This window comes from Bidens hawaiensis, unplaced genomic scaffold (genome assembly GCF_021521415.1).
Source record: "Bidens hawaiensis isolate Kalapana, Puna unplaced genomic scaffold, B.hawaiensis_p1.1 tig00031918_1, whole genome shotgun sequence".
In the NCBI taxonomy this organism is placed as follows: Eukaryota; Viridiplantae; Streptophyta; class Magnoliopsida; order Asterales; family Asteraceae; genus Bidens; species Bidens hawaiensis.
Genome location: NW_027505229.1, coordinates 137,933 through 157,661, shown reverse-complemented (window position 1 = coordinate 157,661; position 19,729 = coordinate 137,933). Strand labels below are relative to the sequence as shown.

The following is a 19,729-nucleotide window of genomic DNA, read 5'->3' as shown; positions in this document are numbered from 1 at the left end:
ATAAAATAGAATAAAAATGATGATTGATATGATTAGTAGTTGATTGAATGATTAGTAGTTGATTGATATGATTAGTAGGGTTGACTTGGTATACCAAATAAAAACTTTTGGTATATTTAAAGCCCCCCTAAAGTTATGATATAACATAAAGTTATATGCACATAGAATTATGATGATATAATATGTCGTCATTGTTAATGTGTCACTTAATTACAAACTAAAGTCTTCGGTTTATCAACTAGAAATCAATTAAATTTAATGAGTAGTTACACTTTACCACCTGGATGTATCAATATATGATGCAAGCTGTCCTTTTCCCGAATAAATCATAGGTTCTAGTCTTATCGTGGACAAGTGGTGTGGATGGATTTAAGAGTAGATATAAAGTGTACGTTCGCAAATAAAAAAAAATATTATGCATGTAGAGAAAATATATGAAGAGGAGATGTGTTTATGTGTTTTACAGACGCCTCGTTTTCTAATTTTAACGTTTGAACTTTTACGTGTTTTACATCGTTAAGTTAACAAATGTCAAGCTATTTTAAAACATGTAAAAATACAATGATACCCTATTCACATTTACTATAGGTTGATAGGTGTTAATTTTTTAATTAATCATGCCAAGCAAGAGGATAACGTGGTTTTCTTTTAACAATATTTGAAACCATCACAATATCCGAGTAAGCTTTCTTAAAACGGGATGTCAACCATTTATACTGATTTTGAAGCTCCATATATGATTCACGATTCTAGGGGCACCATCAAGGAGAAAACCCACAGTTGTGGGAAAATTCCCATAAGCCAGGTTTTGAACCCGAGATACTAACGAGTTCAAGCCTTAACTATCACTCTCATGACAATGAACCAAAAGACCGGCTGCTGGTAACGTGGTAACGAACTTATAATTTATTGTCTAGATGTGACTTATATTTATTTATTACTTGTACTGCATGTCAATGAAAATCACAACAGTAATTAAGGCATGTTTGGTTTTAAACTTTGCTTGTGGCCATAATTTTATATTACGTGTTCTATAGCTAATTAGACATATCTCTTCACCATTATTTCATAGCTAACATTTATATCATCAGTCAAATCAAATTAATTAAGTTATAACATTTAAGGTCAAACAGTTAAAAGATGTGCTTCATTTACTATCTAATTTTATCACTTGTAGCTTTTGACATTTTGAATAAAGTTTGCGGACCCTCTGGGGCAAGTCGTTATGGGTTAACGCTACCTTAATGATGTCCCCATCAACCCCTAATTGTCGGTAAGGCGAACGCTCACAATGCTTAGCCTAAATGTCGTCCACAGAATAAAAGAAGAAAGACATTTAAAAAAAAACATAATATGATTTTTCTTTGACTCTGGCCTCATTCTCTACTTTACTTTATAACATGTCATGTAATATCATACTAATAGACCATTAGACCTCCTTTTCGTTCTTATACATTTTGGCTTATTTATTTGAACATATACTTTGAAATTAACACACAATCAATTAAGATATTAAAGTTCCTATAAATGCATTAGAAAGTCAAAGTTATTGTCACGTTTTTAATTCATTTCCAATGGTCTAAGTATTTTGGCATTTTAACATTTAAATCACAACACATAGTCTAAGTATTTATTTTCTTAAGACCAAATGAAATAGTCATATCAACAGCCCCTATTGCCCTTCTTATATTCGCATCTAAAATATAAGTAAACCTTCTATTAAACGAGTGTAAAATACCTAAACTACTCTCTGTAGAAAAAAGGCACGAAACTGAAACCAAAATCAATAACTTGGTGACACAGGGTTGTGTACGATTTGGTTTAGTTCGGTTACAGCCATATCCAATACCGAAATCGATAACTTGGTTATTTGAAATTCCTAACCGAAATTTGTTTAATTTTCGGTTAATTAAACGAATATTGGCTTGGGCTTGTAGACCAAAATTTGAACTAATGATATTTGGTGTTGTGTCAGGTTTGGACCATCTTATTAATTAGTTGGCCCATGTACTATAAATTTACAGGTGTAAGAACCTTCAAAGTTTTTAATCCAGGAGAGATCTATAATAATAATATCAAAATAATTCTTAGCATACCATGTCACACTTGCCATATGTTACACTAACCCATTATTATTAAAAGTAACAACTTCGTGATAAACCAAATCATGTTTGATACGTTAGATCATAATCAACGAGAAATACGCTCAACCAACCATAAATGTGCTCATCGAACCACTCGTTAGAACGTAAATTATAATCACTTGGTTTGTGAGGTCCAAGACATGAACTTAAGTGGAAACATAGTTTTTTGTGCAATAAGTGAAATGTCTTGGCATATTTACATAGTGAAAATGAAAGAAAACAAGTTTGTAACATGCTCTTTCATTTAGCACAATAATTTGTTAAGTCGACGAGGTGTCGACTCTTCATACAGTAGAGAATAATTTTAATATTCAACATGCTTTCGGTACGAAGTCCTCAAAGCTTCGACATCGAGTAGTCCATAACATCCACAAGAAAATCTAAAAAAAAGACAAAATTCAAAGAATTTAACAAATTATTTATAATAAAAATATATTAAAATGATTAAAATTTTAAATAGTAACATACCTGCATCTTGTTTGTTGAAGCATAGAGGTGGAGTGATTCTAAAAACATTACCATAATATCCACCTTTACCAATTAGTACCCCCAAATCTGCAAAAAAAAAATGACCTCTCAAATTATTCACACCAAAAATTAATTATAAAAATTTGTTAAATTCTATTTCAAGTCTAATATTATTCATACCTTTCATGTTTTCCATCACTTCCAATACTTCTGCATTTGCTGGAGTTTTTGATTTTCGATCGGTCACAAGTTCGACTCCTAGTATCAACCCTCTTCCTCGTACATCTCCAATAACTTCCATAAACAATAATTTCACAAAACTTATAAAAAAAAAGTAAATTATGGTTTTACACATTGTTCTTAGAAGTCAGGACCAAACTAGACCGGAAAACATCAACAAATCGGTCTAGTTAAGTACCAATAAACCAACTAATGTACCACTAAGACGACCGGTTTAGTTATAAGACCAAACATAATGTGCATTTCATTAAAATTATGTCACACTTACTTTCATGCTTATCTTTGAGGGCACATAGATGTTCCTTTAAGTAGGATCCAACAACATGTGCATTCTCTTGAAGCTTTTCTTTCTCAATAACTTTGAGAACCGCGTGGCCGGCCGCAGTGCTAACTGGGTTCCCTCCAAACGTATTAAAATAATTTCTACGGGTTAGAACCGCCGCAATCTCTGGGGTTGTTACTACCGCGCCTAGAGGAATCCCATTTCCGATACCCTATGAAAAAAACATATAATAAAACTTTAATAAGTGTTTTGGGTCAACTCAGCCAGACTGACAAACTGTCGCACTGACAAAATACCTTTGCCATTGTGACTATATCTGGCACAATGCCATGGCTTTGAAACCCCCAAGAGTTGCTCCCGGTTCGAGCAAATCCACATTGAACCTCGTCGGCAATCACGAGCCCTCCGGCCTTCTTTATGGTAGTATAAGCACTAGTTAAGTAATTCGGGGCCAATTCGACAATTCCTCCAACCCCCTACCATTAAAGAAAAACCTTATCGACAAATATAAATATTATAATTATTAATTTTAAACTGAAAAGTAGTGATTACATCGAAACATAAAATGTTAAATTAAAACAAACAAACTAAAAAAATTGTTAACCTGAATCGCTTCGAAAATAAAACCGGCAACATGACCCGAGGTTCCAAACTGGATTAAATCTTCGACGTCTTTAGCGTACTTTTCTCCATCCGAACCAAATGTTCCTCTATAAGGATCCGGATTTTGCGTGTGGTGCACCCCAGTCTAGTAATCCAAAACATCATATAGATGAATAATATGATATCCATAATTAATTTGAAAAGTTGTATAGTTTCAATCAACAATAAACATACATTATGTACTTATGTTATGTTTAATAACAACAAATACATAAATAACATGACTTTTGTGTTACAAAATACACAACATTTTAATTACCTGGACAACATTAAATTTCCAGTTATGCATTGCAGTAGCCCCCATTGTCCCAGCCGCGTTACCATGATATGCGTTCCTCAATGATATAACATCTTGACACCCGGTGTACAACCTTGCGATCATCAACGCTAACTCGTTTGCCTCAGTACCCGAATTAGTAAAAAACACAACCTGCCAAGATTCCAAGAATACAACCAAAGTTAACATACAATCAAATTGAATGCTAATTAATTAACTCGTTTTGACATGTTAATAACCTTGAGATCACCGGGCATCTTTGAGGCGAGTGCTTCGGCAAAATCGGCTATGGCATGGTTAAGGTAGAGAATGGTGGAGTGTTGTATGTTGGTGACTTGGTTTATTATGGCTTGAACCACATCAGGGTGACCATGAGCACAACTTACTGTGGCAATGCCTCCAAATCCATCAAGGTATCTTCTCCCATTCTCATCAAACAAATATTGCATCTTTCCATGTACAATATTTAACTGTTTTCAACATATAAAACACTTGTATTATTAACTAGATAACATGATATTTAATATCTTCACTCAGTTAAAACAAATACTCGCTATAAAATAATGAAAACTTCGTGAAGTATTAAATGTTAACTGTTTATATTGTATGACAATATATCGTAACTAATATATTCTCTTTTAGAGAGAACATATTAGCTAGGTTTATTGTAATATCACTAGTAGACTATGTACAAGTTTAGCTAAAAAAATAAAAAAAAAGTGATTGACACGTCAATGTCATATAGGCATGGCGGGTCTCATTAACTTTTCTCTCTAACTTGTAATAGTTTAACTAAAAAACATTATTATTTAAAAAGTTGTAGTTGAGTGGTAATTCGATTGGTTAGAACAAAGTCTGGCCCCACATCAAACCCCTCACACCCGCTAAGACAATGTGTAGTGGGCCAAAATGTTGGGCGACAAGGGGCGACTATGGGCGAGAACACCGCCCGGGGGCGACAACTTGGGTGGTAAAGGGCTGGGCAATTACTATTTCTCGTCGGCAACTCTTTGAAGAATTTATTATTATATTCATTTGTGTGTGGTATATATATATATATATATATATTGGGCTACGACACCACTACGCCCTAAAACAAAAATATACTCTTGATTACTTGGCGCCACATGACGTAATTCGCCGATTTTGTAGCCCCTCCACTACACAGAGCCTAATGTGGAGTGGGCCGTAGTATACGCTCTGCCTTATAGATAGAAAAATATAAGGTTTTCATTATTCTATACCGTATCACTTATACTTGCATCTACGAGATGAAAGCTAAAAACCATTTTATGCATCATATATTATAAGTTATCACACTTATTATTCTAACAGTTTTCCACTTAAAACTGGTTATGTATTAAACGAACAGTCATAAACAATATAAACCAAACTCACCGGTTTCTTGTAGAAGTAAAACATAGACGAACTCAAAAACTCTTTACGCTTCTTAAGGATCTCCTCCGCGGTAGGCCCTGTGTACCGCGGGGGAGAGTAATCAAACTGCGGCAACGTATCTGCAACACCTGGTTCCACCTGCTCAGGCACCAAAGAAAAACAACCTCGGCGACACCATGATACATGATCCTTTGCTGATCTTAGTACTCTCGAAGTTGACGTCACTAATCTATGCATTTTTGGTGATTGGTTTGTATAGTGATCAAAGTGGACGAATATTAAGGGATAAGTTGATAAGTTGATATTTTGGTCACGCCTCTATGTTACCATACATTGCATTTATAACATGAGTTGATAACTTGATATTATTTTAAATGTTTTGTAGACGTGTTTGTATTTTTTATAATCATATAGCCAGGTCACTGTTATTCAATTGGATTATTACTGAAGGGGTATGCACCCGCCCCAACATCGAGCGGGGCGGGTCAACCCATAAAGTACGGATAAGAAGCTTGAAATCAAGATGTCACGAAGACACAAAGCCGAAACCTATGCGCAAGCGCACGAAACACCTGTGCGTGGCGCATATCGCATATGCACACAGCGCGCACACTCAGTGTGAGAATAAGAGAAGACCCCGCGCATCCCCAGGATAGGCGCATAAATGAGACAATAATCTAATCCAAATCAGGATAAGGACAACCGTGATTGTGCTCATCAGACAACCTTCCAGAAGGTATCTTTTAAGGAATAAAGAATGTGCTGAGGTTGACAGCTGCCAATGAAAGGTGGACAACTCAGCAAAGCCCATGTGCTACCACGTGATGGCACATGGGTCAGGTGAAATACCTTGGTCAGAGAATAATCAATGAAAGAGCACCAGGTGTCCTAAATACACGTGGCGCGAAGCAATAGGGGGAGGCTAAAAAGGCTCCAATTGGGTCTGAGCCAAATCATTGGAAACCCTAGCACTATAAATACTAGGCCGCCTCCACAGTTGGAGGCAGGCAAGAAAATATATTCTAAGTTCTTACTCATTTTCAGATTCTGATTATCCTCTCCTACAATATCTGATTCTCACACCGGAGGGTTACCCCAAAGAGGACCCCTCTGTTCCTTTCTGAGGGGTAAGCTCACGGTACTGTTCGTTTTGTAGGTGGAAGAACTCGTATCTCGGAAAACCATCGGTGATATAGCACACTCGTACCCGAGGAACGTTGATCGTATACAAGTAAGTCGATACACGCTTCTTCATTGGCGCCATCCGTGGGACTCGAACCCAGACCCAGCAAAAAGGTGGTCATTAAGCAAATCCACGCGAGCGCGGTCCTCTTGAAACCTCCTTTCAGCTGGAGGAACAGAGTGAGCCCAAAAGTCTTCACATACGCCCAAGGATTGGAATGAGCTCTCTTCAGTGATACTCCAGCTCGGGCGGTATATGTGATCGGCTCCCTACAAACACAAAGCAACGCAAAGAAACGTTTTAGTTATCTAAACACTAATTTGGAAGTCTGCACAGCGGAGCAAAATAAACTTATACCTGAGAGAACCGGCAGAAAGATTAGCGCCAGCTGATGAGCTCCTGCCTGCCCCATGAGAAAAAGGCTGCGCCACGAAATCTCGTGGCGCTATAGGGCTTATGCGGCCACCATCGGAATTTTCAAAATTAACCTCCTCATCATCCTCTATAACAGGTCTCTTCTCCTGCGACTTGGAAGAATCAAAAATAGTCTCACGAGGAGGGCTGCGCGCAGGAGGAGGTGAGGGAGGTCTTGACGCTGTTAGAGCAGCGCGAAAAATAGTCTCCTGCTCCTTAGTGATCCCAATGAGGGGAGATTCAGTACTTGTTGGAGCAGGAGCAGAACTAACGGCGCCAGCGCTAGCAGTGCCACTAGCAGCTTGTGTGCCAGCTATAATTCCTATGAAAAAACCAACAAGGAGAAATGATTCATGACTTGAACTAAAGGAAAAAATCAGACAATCAAAGCGCAATAAATACCTTGGCGCACCGCAGTCCGCGAATTAAGCATCGCCATGAAGTCCATTTCCCCCCTTTTTGAGGGCAAAACAGAGGACTTCAAAACAACCTTCGACATAGCCTTGGCACCTTGCTGCGCCTGAGGTTGAGCCACCAACGTTGCCGGCTCTACAAACATTTGAGTGAACAAAGCTTCATTAACAACTCTATCGGAATCACGCTCATAAAACCACAAAATATAAACAAAGTATACATGTTGGAGAAGACGAAACAGCAGGCGCAGCACCGCTTCCCTTGTCCGCCGCGCGCAGAGATGAGGTGGCAGCACCATACCTCGTGTGGACTGGAGGATTGCCCACACCATGAGGCAAAGAAGACGAGGAAAACTTGGAAGTAAAACCCTTGGTTTTCTCAAGTCCCTTCACTTGAGTAGGAGGAAGATTCTGGGCAACAGAGGCATCATCTTTTTTCTGTTTTTTACTGGCCCCTGCGCCAGTTTTGCCTTTAGCCTTGCGCTTGAGTTTTTGCGTTTCAGCTTCTGCCTCCTCCCCTTCCTCTTCCACAGGCTCTAACTCATAATTAGCGAGCGCATCTACAATACGCGCAACAGAAATGATAAAACCAAATTTGGTATTCTAAGGGCCTAAGCACAAATACAAAGGCTTACCAGGCACATCGCTGTCAAGGCAAAACTCTAAGTCAACAGGAATAAACATATCGTCAAAACGATCAGGAAAGGCGGTTTCCCCAGGGTTCAGCGCAGCAGATCCACCCTCCGTATGCTCGTCATAGGCGGCGTGGATGTATTCCTTGCTGTCTGCATAAAACAAGACAAGTGATATCAGCAAAACGAATTATACTCGCGCAGAATTAATGCAATGAACAAACAACCCACCTGAGCCATCAACACGGATGACAGGCTCAGTCTCGCTGTCAGTCCACCTATTGCTCATACCAACCCCCACCAGCGCTTCCTCGCAAATATCCTTGGCGGGGGATGGTTCAGCAGATAACTTCTTAACCCATGTGCCCGTTGGGTTCTTAAGGACATTGTCATCTGCGGGCGCAGAAGTGATCGCGCGCATAGTCATGCGGATTGGAATTACACCAGCCTTGACGAAGAAAAACTTCTCAGTCCAGTCATGAAGGCTCTTAAAAGTGACAGTACAGCATTTAACCTTCTGACTGCGCGGAGTAAACGAAAACCAAGAATCTTGAACCTTTGGTTTATAGAAATATTGAAAGCGGCGAGGAGTAGGCTCTTCGCGCTGAGCTTTGCACATAAACTCAAAATGAGTCATGCGCACCAACCTAAAAGGGTGAACTTGGGATATGTGAATCCCATAAAATTGAAGGAGCGAACCTATAAACCTTGTCATCGGAAGACGAAGGTTACAGTGAGTAAAAAAATGAGAATATAGAGAGATATAGCCGGCAGGAGGATCCGCAGCCGTCTGCCCGGCTGCCGGGAGCAGACAACCATACTCAGGGAGAAAACCCTGAGAAGCAATGAGACTATCAAGCTCAGGCTGTTTCAACTTGCAGGGGATCTCGTCCCATCTTTTCGCCGTTTTATTCTTCCCCCCTCCTCCGACGAAGCCTCGGCAACCCGAATACCCTTGCCGGTCTTCTTCAAGTTAGAGATAACCATCGACTTCACACGGCCTTTACTGGGGGACTCGGTAGTGTCTGGGTTAAGAGACATGCGATTGCAGAATAAGAGCAATCCGATTGTTTAAACACAGAATCCGGAAGCAAAGATAAAGGCTCTGAATCGAAGGGTTAGAAGACAAGTAAAGCTCTAAAGTGACAATAGAGATGAAGAAAAAACCGTTCAAAAAGGTTTGGTTTTATAGGCCCAGGGGAGAGAAAGAGAAACAAGTAATAATCAGATCTACGCTCACGCGCCCCCACTCGCAGGCGTAGGCCAACATAAGCGCGACACGTGTTCCTGACACTGTATGAGGAGACGTGAAAGGCCACTGTAGCACCTCGAGCACACGAAAGGTCTGACACATAACGCCTCCATCTCTAATGCATGTCAACACCAACCAACCACGTGCATTGACGATTCGTTTTAACCAAAGGGATGGAATTTCGCGCAACGCACATATGAGAAATGAAAAAGAAAAGACAAACCCTATTAAGAAAGCGAACCATTGAGTCTAATATCTCCCTTACCTCGCTCGCGCGAGACAAGACACACATTAGACTGGGGGGCTTGAAGGGGTATGCACCCGCCCCAACATCGAGCGGGGCGGGTCAACCCATAAAGTACGGATAAGAAGCTTGAAATCAAGATGTCACGAAGACACAAAGCCGAAACCTATGCGCAAGCGCACGAAACACCTGTGCGTGGCGCATATCGCATATGCACACAGCGCGCACACTCAGTGTGAGAATAAGAAAAGACCCCGCGCATCCCCAGGATAGGCGCATAAATGAGACAATAATCTAATCCAAATCAGGATAATGACAACCGTGATTGTGCTCATCAGACAACATTCCAGAAGGTATCTTTTAAGGAATAAAGAATGTGCTGAGGTTGACAGCTGCCCATGAAAGGTGGACAACTCAGCAAAGCCCATGTGCTGCCACGTGATGGCACATTGGTCAGGTGAAATACCTTGGTAAGAGAATAATCAATGAAAGAGCACCATGTGTCCTAAATACACGTGGCGCGAAGCAATAGGGGGAGGCTAAAAAGACCCCAATTGGGTCTGAGCCAAATCATTGGAAACCATAGCACTATAAATACTAGGCCGCCTCCACAGTTGGAGGCAGGCAAGAAAATATATTCTAAGTCCTTACTCATTTTCAGATTCTGATTATCCTCTCCTACAATATCTGATTCTCACACCGGAGGGTTACCCCAAAGAGGACCCCTCTGTCCCTTTCTGAGGGGTAACCTCACGGTACTGTTCGTTTTGTAGGTGGAAGAACTCGTATCTCGGAAAACCATCGGTGATATAGCACACTCGTACCCGAGGAACGTTGATCGTATACAAGTAAGTCGATACACGCTTCTTCAATTACTATTATTGAATATTCCAGATAATGACCAATTATTGTATATATCGGTATGGGTTTGGCAATTGGCAATTGGCAATTGGCACTTGGCACTTGGCAGTGACTGTAACCCACTGATTAAATATAGACATGCAACATGTGTTAAACAATAGTATTTGAGTTTCACACGTAAGTGATCTTTCAATAACAAGAGGTCACATTTTTTTTTTTTTGTATATTATTAAAATATTTTATTCATTTTTTACATGTTATTAATATTGAATAAAGTACATACATAAAAAATACTTCATATCTAATAAACAAATTTTATTATACCTAATATACAAACTAAAACTTATCCATTGAAAGTTTGAAACCTAATACACAAATTGAAACCTAATACACATGGAGTCAAGAAAGTAGAACCTAATACACGAATTGAAATATTGAATATTAATTAACCTAAACTTTTAAGGATCATCTCTTGAGAATTAAAGTTCGAGATGTCTACGAGATAGAGAGAGCAATGAGTCCTTAGAGTCGTGAAAGAGGTAGTGTTTAGAGATTGAGCGATTAGTCATGAGTGAACTGTTACCAAGTGTTTGTTCGACAATAACATGTACTTGTAAACTTTTAATAAAATTAAACTACAGAGTGTTCTGTATATTCTACAAACGCTCCGATATAAATTTCATTGAAAACCGAGTTGGATATAAAATATAAAGCTTTTTTTTCTTTTTTTTTATGTTTGTGCTTTTTAATCATCTCAAATTTTACTTTTATATTGTATTTTGAGTAATAGTTTAATATTTTAGTATGTTTTTTAACATGTTTATATACTATTTTCTATTTACCTGCGTAAAAATAATAATCACATAACTGTTTTCATATAGTGTGATAGGTGAAACCACAATATTTTTTCGTGAAAATCGTGAAGAAATCATATGACGTCTGTGTAGCAGTTTTCACAAAATTAACCACATGATCTAAACTAAACCAATTAGATGAAATTTATTGGGTTTTGATTTCTAAACAAAAATCAAGTCGTTCATTTAATAATGACTCTAAATTATAATTGTCCTTACTTTGAGTGGATGACTAATGTTTTTAGTTTATTATTTATATAAATAATTGTTGTATTAACTATTATTATAAACAACATATTATTTAATTTTTTATTATATTTTTTCAACTTAAGCAATTTATTATTGCCACTCTTTATATTATAGTACTTTATGCCACTTTCGATCTCTTTAATGAGTAGCATCTAGTGGTCGTTGCTAATTAGTCACAACCTAAACAACATTTGAGGTCTACCTTTTATTTTTCCCCAAATAATTGCAATACACAATCATGAGGTTTTATTAACATTTTAAATTATTTCAAGCAAGTTCAACAACTTAAACTTAAACATGTATTAATGTATACCAAAAAACTTATTTCAAATTTTAATTATTATTTGCTATATTTTTTTTTTCCATAACCTATACAAATCCATTCCCACTATTCTCATTATTAACCTTCACCATAAAACTTGTTTCTCCACTAGCATTATTAACCTCTTTCATTCCCCTTAACTCTCCATACAAATAACACTCCCTACTCGTACTTGAAAACAATGCACCAACACATGTACAATCCTTTACACACGAACCCGCACACGATTCCTTAGTCACGTTATCAATCTTCTTGTTTACGTCTCTCAAAACAGTCGTCACGCTTCGTAAGTATCCCTTTAATATTGCCCCTTGTAGTTTCACAAAAGTTACCATGAGACCCCTTGATTTTCAAAGTTGAGCATTCATTAGAAGTACAAATTTCTCAAATTTCAAAGTTGAACATTCAAAGTTGAACATTCATCTTCAGGCATCATATTCATAGTTAGCGAAAAACTCCTAGCGAAATACCTAGTGAGAAAGCACTTTTTCACTCTTTCATATACTAGGGGATTTCACTTGGAAAAATACTATAGAAATGAAGGGTGATATAAAGTAGGTCTTCATCTTCAGGCATCATATTCATAGTTAGCGCATTCATGCTAGTTAGCAGTTCCGGCTCCATATCAAGGATATCGTCACTAGCATCAATATCGTCACTAGCATCAATATCGTCAAAACCTTGAAACTTTTTATCCAGGAACTTGTTCAGAAATACCGTAATGAAAGGAAGATAGGAGTTTTTCGCTAGGTATTTGACCATTCATTATTTTGTCATGACTGGTATTTTGTGATTTTTTATTTTTCAATTTTAGGCTGCTTCTCAAGTTCACGGGGGTCAATTTACAGCTGGCTTTGTCGACGGTTCTGTTAGATTATATGATATTAGAACGCCGGATGGGTAAATAGTTATTTTCAAAATTTCTAACCATGTGTCAGTAGGCTTCTAAACGAACCAAACAAACACAAACGGAGCATGTTCGTTTAAATTTAACTGAACAAACAATCGAACATGAACAGTTCAACAAACTGGTTTTCTTGTTCATGGGGTGTTTGTTAAAAAAAGAGAACCTGTCTGTGTTCGTTAACAGTATAAATGAACAGTTCACGAAGGTAAACGAACAAACATAATTGAATGAATATAGCTGAGCTAAGATTAGTTAAAGAGTTGGACTTCAAAATTTTTCAAAACTAATCTAAGTTGTAATGGGCCAAAAGTTTTTAAAATGAATATATTAACGAATGTAAACTAACGATCTTAAACAAACATAAATGAACGAACATAAACGAACTTCTCGTCACACTGTTCACCGAACCCCTGGTTTGTTTGTATTAAAAGTTTGATGTTAGTTGTTTATATGCAATTGTTTTGTTAAATTTCTATCTAATCGATATGCTTGATTCAGGCTTGTTTGTGTTGCCCGCCCCCATACTAGTGGTATAGTCGAACGTGTTGTGGGAATCGGTTTTCAACCCGGACTTGATCCAGCAACGGTAAAAGGCGAAACTTACTACTTTTTCTTAATTGCTTTATTGCTAAAAACTAAATTACAATGGTCATTTTTAGATTGTGAGTGCATCTCAAGCAGGAGACATCCAATTCCTAGATATCAGAAACCAAAGTGATTCCTACTTAACCATCGAGGCGCACCGTGGCTCATTAACCGCATTAGCCATACACCGGCAGGCACCACTTATAGCTAGTGGCTCAGCCAGACAACTCATAAAAGTCTTCAATCTTGAAGGTGAACAATTAGGCATCATTCGCTACTCGCCAACTTTCATGGCCCAAAAAATCGGGCCTGTTAGCTGTCTAGCTTTCCACCCTTACCAAATATTATTAGCAGCCGGTGCTGTTGATTCGTGTGTTTCCATATATGCTGATGAAATCTCGCCACCACGTTAAACATAAGCCCACATTCTAGCCTGGTTTCCAATTTCGATCTAGCAGGCTCGTGGGCTGCTTTGAAATATATATAATACGATTCATTAAGCCTCCAAGAAGGCGGTTGGTGAGACAATGAAGTGTATTTGGTTACTTTAATGATTAGTTAATAACTTAATATACGTGATTTAAATTAGGATTTTATTATTTATATAATTGTGTGCAACATCTGTAAATAGCGACACGATCTTCTATTTAATAGGTAGAACTATATAATGTAATGTTATGGTTCGAACTACTATTTACCCTTTAGTAAACCTATGAAACCGGCCCTACTGTGTGTGGATCGATCTAGTTGCGTTTTTTCACCTTAGTCGAATAATCGTGAAGGTGATTTCCCCTCAATTAGTATACATAAGCTTATATTTATCTTTATCTATATCTATATTATCTATATCTATATTATCTTATAATACATATAGGCGACCTTTGATTTCTACCTTAATTGGTTAATTCGTTTATGGTTTTGTATACGGTGTTCCCAGGTCATGTTGATGAACACAACACCATCTCAACCAGACTAGTTAGTTATTCGAATTATTTGAAATTAGTAATTTGTTGTTCATAATTGGGGTTTAGGCAATACATTCTTTGAACGGGTATTCAATTGTATTTGTTGTTCATAATTGGGGAAATAGCCGGGCCACAGATGATTATTTTATTTGTTCTGTCCTTGGGATTTTGTTGAACTAATTGAAGAGTGAACAACATCAGCAAGAAAGCAATTAAGGTACAGATGAAGATCGTAGCAGTAATGGTCCTAGATTTTAAATGTTAATTTGTGTTTCGGTTTGATTGATGTTTGGTAAAAAATATAAAAAAATTAGCCACATGTTTTCTGTCTCCGATGATGATTCCATGTTTTTATAATCTATTATCTGCTTTTTATCAACCGACTGATATATTAATTTGTGTTCCTAAACTTAGGTTTTAGCATTGCATTGCAGAAAAAAAGACTTGCTGTTTTCATTAGATTACGTATTGTTTTTTTTTTTTGTTCCTTAAACTTTTTGTTTCGGTTTAAAATGTTCATTTGAAGTCTACTATCTAATATGTTGGGCCTTCTCATGACAGCATATAGAAACTGCATGGTGTCATTACCAAGTTACTTCCACCCTTGCTTTAAAGCATGGCCAGCTCTTGGGTTATGGGTTATGCAAAGCGGGCGACCGGCCGGGGCACATTTTCTTTTGGGGCACAAAATTTTTTAAAATTCCGATGTTATATATGTAGAATACCCGAATGTTTATAATCATTATTTTTATATTACTCAAACACTTTTTAGACCCCATTTTTTTGGATTAACCAAAGACTTTCAGACCCACTAAAATTTAAAAAATGTCAAGTACTTTTAATTAATTAATATAAGTTAAATAAATAGAAGAAACGAATAGGCGCGATAATAGCAAAATCGACTTCATAGACCAGCAACCACGTCGACATCGAACACCAACAGTCACGGTAGAATCTGAAAATATGAGTTTTTCAAAATTATAGTTATTGAAATCCTATTTTCGACCAAAAATGCCTCAAAAACGGAACATTAGAGAGCATAAACTTCGAAGAGTTAATTCACCAATTTGTTATAAAAAATGTTATGAGAGCTTCACAAATCCTCAATTAGCTATTATAATTTATTAAGTGTGTCATAAACTCATTATAATATCAAGATTTTTTAATTTTTATGTTAATCGTTATAATTTTAATCGGCGTATAAAAATGTATTTACATTATTTAGTATGTTAAGGATTAAGGGGCATATTTTTTTCGGCTCAACCGAGGCACGTGAATTTTCAGAGCCGGCCCTGCTTTAAAGCATGCATATTTTCTTTATCGATTATAAGTCAAGCTCATGTTTAATCATGGTATGGATATCATACAACAGGTAATTACCATATAATTAAATCTACAGCTGGAGCCTCCACACAAGATCGACCCGAACTTACTGGATTTGCAGCCACCAACCACGGTACTACATCAGAACCAATCTATCATTTTTTTAGGAAGACAACAAGACTGAATTTAACTAGATATGCACCACTTTTATAAATTTTCCAACTCTATTTTAATATATTCACAATATGCATTTGTTTATGTTGGTAATTATAGAGTTGGTTAGCAGGCCAAAACTGGTTGGGTCGGGTAAAAGGTCAAAACTATCTACGTTGGATAACAGGTCAAAATTGGCTCGGGTGACTAACAGGTCAAACTTAAGCTCGCAGTAAATGACCCGAGTCAAATGGTTCATATAAACTAGCTCAATGTTGTTTTCACAGTTTTGATTGCTAAAGGGCTTATTTTGGTGCATATAGTTTTGACCGTTATCTCTAAAGTTTGTGTAATATGCATTTATCCTTATTAAGCATTATTTAAGTAGATCCCATTATGAGGTTTACAATCATGGTCACCCAAAATTGAAATGGAATCATGGGCATATATGACCTTTAGAGACTTTGCACATTCAACCATGGTTCAAGTTGTATTAGCTAAAAATGATAAATGAAGAGGAGTACGGAAGAGTAGAACCAACTAAAAAAAACTTTACTGTTTTTACAGAAAGTATGTATTTTTGTGTTTATAGACCGTTCAACCATTTTTGGGACCACCTTTTACTTAACTTTCATATTAAGTGTAATGGTCGTAATAGTGGTTTTGCTTATCTCAAGTTTAATTACATATTAACAGTAATGATCATAATAGTGGTTTTTTACTGTTAATATGTAATAAAATCACTGGGTATTAAAACCATTACAAAGCATTAATGTGTTTAAAGATCATTTAAACATTTTTGTGTTTGTAATTTTTAAATACAAGTCATTCAATACTAATAATTGACTAAAAATCAATGACCATCTACTGGATAAGAGATTTACGGCACACTATTACAAAAATAGAGACAAATGGCTTAACTAATCGCCATCACCACCTCCGTGAAGAGGCCGGGTGAAGAACTGCGCCACCAACAGTGGTCATATGTCGTCGGTAATTTCTGGATGGTTTTCAGAAATTAGCCCAATGTGGCCTCGTTGGTTTTGTTCAAATTTGATTATAATATTTTTTATTTTTGTTAAGCTTTATGAATCTAATGTTAATTTTGGATTATAGTGAGTACCCCTTTGATTTTATAGATCATTTAAAGATGTTAGACGTCAAGGTGGTTAATTTAACTCAATGGATTGATTCTTGATAGGGTTTTATTTTGTTAAACTTAAACAAATCAATTTAACCCCCAAAATTAAGTTTAAATGTATTCACTTGATACTCATAAGTGAGTCAAAAGGTGGACAATAATAACAAAATTGGGGGCTGCACCTTTTATTTTCTGGTTGTTTTATTATTTCCTTTATTGTTACTTCATAAAGAATAATGGTGTGAACACAGTGTAATGATAATGATAATGCAGGAGAAGCACACTCTTTGTAGGTGGAAAAAGTGTTGTTTGAGGGCAAATCTGATTACCAGTAAGTTGTGGTGCTTCAGGTAATTGAGTTATCATGTTTTTTTCATATTCTCTCTTTGTCACTTTATGATAAAATGTGATGATTTTCGTTTCAGTCTGCAACGCATGGGAAGGTCCTTGCGTTGGATGGAGTAGCTGTCGGGTTTGATGATCCGCGTGTCAAACTCTACATAGGCGATGGTATACATAATATATAACCTTTTGTTACTATTATTTAGTATATTTTTCTAGAAGTTTTCTTAATTTATTTATAAATCTTGTATGAATTGCATTCTTGAAGGCTGCTCGCCAAAGGAAGTTATGATGCGGTTATAGTCGATTCTTCTGATCCCATCGGTATACATACTTGGGCCCACCTACTTTATATAACTAATTTAATATGCTGGTATGGCCATTACTCCCGCGCAAGAACTTTTTGAAAAGCTGTTTTTGAATCGGTTGCTAAAGAACTTCTACACGGTGGTGTTGTGTGCACACAGGCTGAGAGCATATGGCTTCATGTGCACATAATTGAGGATATTGTTGCAAATTGTTTAAAGGGTCAGTTAATTACGTGTGGACAACCGTTCCTACATACCCTAGGTAATCTTGTGCTCCATATATATTTTCAAATTTTCATGAAGTAACAATATTACTATTATTAAAAACATGTATACCGAAATATAAACACAATGGTTTTATTGGATTCATGTTGTGTTCAAGGAACCCAGGGTTGATTTCAAGAACCTGATAGATGGAGTAATGACAACGGAGGCAACAAAGTTCTACAACAAAGAGGTGATTATGTTAATAAAGTTTCAAATTTTTTTGATGTTTTATCGGTTATTTTTGCATATTGTAGATCCACAGTCACCGCTGCTTTCTGTATGCCTTCTTTTGCAAATAAATTGATCGATGCAAAAAGCTCAAAGTGATGGTGCAGAGATGGTAGCCGAGCAGACCGAGAACCCGACACATCAAATCTTTTTAATGAGAAGAGCAGCTACCGAGAACTGTTTTAAAATAGTCGATCAGGCCAAACGACGTGCTGAAGTTGCAAGGTACTTATGTATGTGTCTTATCTTAGTCTTTTCACATGTGAAAACATTTAATAACTGCTCGGGTTTTTATGTATGTTTATTGCTTAGGCTTCTGGAGGTGCTTACACCTAAGGGTCATGTTGAGTCGGTGGTGAAACTGAAGGGGCTCGATATAAATACGATTCAACAACATTATACAGTATGAGGAGTGCTTGATAACGGGGCGGTTTTCGTAATGTTATAAATGTATTTTATTGATTTGAGGTAGGTTGATGGTGTGTTTTGTTAATTTTAACTCATATTAAGCTTGATCATAAATCCTATTTGTCTTCAGATAATTTCAGCTTTGTAATTTGTTTTAGAAAATAAAGTATCACAACCTTCTTTACATACATGGATCAACTATAGCATGCCCGATTGACTGTCTTCACGTAGTTTTCCGTTATGTCCCCTCCGCAAAGCGCGGGCTCTCCAACTAGTATTTGGCTTGTATCCTAAATTATTTATCTGTCTTTTTCACACTAATCCAAAAACTTAAATGTTTTTAAATGAAATTTTATAAGTTAGAAAAATTGTGTAGTCGATTGCTTCAAGAAAGATCCAATGCAAGATAAGAGATGAAACAATAACAACTGGCCATACCTATCTTAATTTAGTCATATTTACCTATCTTAATTTAGTCATATTTTTGGTTGTTTGTGTTTGTTTTCTCATTATTTATACATAACTACGACGTCGTTTAAAGAACAATTACAAGTTGACGATTGATGAAAGTATTTCCATTTTAATCTCCAAGTTCGAATATCCTTCAATAAGTAAATCAATGAAAATACGACAATCGGTAAACGCTCGCTTTAGTTGATAATTGCACCTCCGCATATATAAGCCACTTAGAATGAATTGGATAATGATGGACCGGTACTAGAGCAAACCAACTCCATTGTTCGCATTTAAATTCATATTGAGAAATTTAGCCATCAATTCAATTCGTTCTCCGGATTTTCAAAGTGATAACAAGCCTAAATCTTCTTGTCCACATGAGTTTTCATTTGAAGCCTGATTTCCATCGTAGCTATAGAACACGCAACATGCTACACTTAACACCTATAGGGATAGCAAGCCCATGAAAAAATAAGCTAAAAAACCATTTTCAAGTAAACTTCTTCAAATTAGCTTATATAAGCTTAGAAGCATAAGCTAAAAAAGCTAAACCAAAAACCAATTTAAGCTTATATTGTAAAAAAAAAACTAAAAAAGCTATACGCTTTGCTATTTTAGCTAGGCTAAACACCCCTGAAGCATTTAAGAGTGTACATTAAGCTTGATATCTTCTAAACTTTTAATATCAAACATATGAGAGAACATTTTTGAAATTGAAAACTACGAGAACCATTTTAGACTATAAAAAC

At 36.7% G+C, this 19,729-nt stretch overlaps 2 protein-coding genes across 2 annotated transcripts; one reads left to right on the top strand and one right to left on the bottom strand.

Annotated features, from left to right (window-relative positions):
* Positions 1-2,291: 2,291 nt before the first annotated feature.
* Positions 2,292-5,779, bottom strand: LOC143611660 (alanine--glyoxylate aminotransferase 2 homolog 2, mitochondrial-like). Its single transcript, XM_077085838.1, has 9 exons — positions 5,474-5,779; positions 4,315-4,545; positions 4,058-4,228; positions 3,740-3,883; positions 3,432-3,611; positions 3,121-3,346; positions 2,793-2,906; positions 2,613-2,699; positions 2,292-2,524 (listed from the first exon to the last, which is right to left on the bottom strand). The coding sequence occupies exons 1-9, from the start codon at positions 5,708-5,710 to the stop codon at positions 2,481-2,483; spliced, it is 1,434 nt and encodes a 477-aa protein (XP_076941953.1). The 5' UTR covers positions 5,711-5,779; the 3' UTR covers positions 2,292-2,480.
* Positions 5,780-12,495: 6,716 nt separating this feature from the next.
* On the top strand, positions 12,496-13,851 carry LOC143611680 (regulatory-associated protein of TOR 1-like). The gene is made up of 4 exons (XM_077085857.1): positions 12,496-12,501; positions 12,712-12,797; positions 13,303-13,390; positions 13,464-13,851. The coding sequence occupies exons 1-4, from the start codon at positions 12,496-12,498 to the stop codon at positions 13,800-13,802; spliced, it is 519 nt and encodes a 172-aa protein (XP_076941972.1). The 3' UTR covers positions 13,803-13,851.
* Positions 13,852-19,729: the final 5,878 nt, after the last annotated feature.

Excerpts from the sequence above, each read along its gene's own strand:
- LOC143611660 (XM_077085838.1), bottom strand. The coding sequence starts at position 5,710 with ATGCATAGATTAGTGACGTCAACTTCGAGAGTACTAAGATCAGCAAAG. Across the intron at positions 3,884-4,057 it reads GGAAATTTAATGTTGTCCAG|ACTGGGGTGCACCACACGCA; the intron begins GTAATTAAAATG and ends TTGGATTACTAG. Across the intron at positions 2,525-2,612 it reads CTTCAACAAACAAGATGCAG|ATTTTCTTGTGGATGTTATG; the intron begins GTATGTTACTAT and ends TCTTTTTTTTAG.
- LOC143611680 (XM_077085857.1), top strand. Across the intron at positions 12,798-13,302 it reads GATATTAGAACGCCGGATGG|GCTTGTTTGTGTTGCCCGCC; the intron begins GTAAATAGTTAT and ends TGCTTGATTCAG. Across the intron at positions 13,391-13,463 it reads CCGGACTTGATCCAGCAACG|ATTGTGAGTGCATCTCAAGC; the intron begins GTAAAAGGCGAA and ends GGTCATTTTTAG.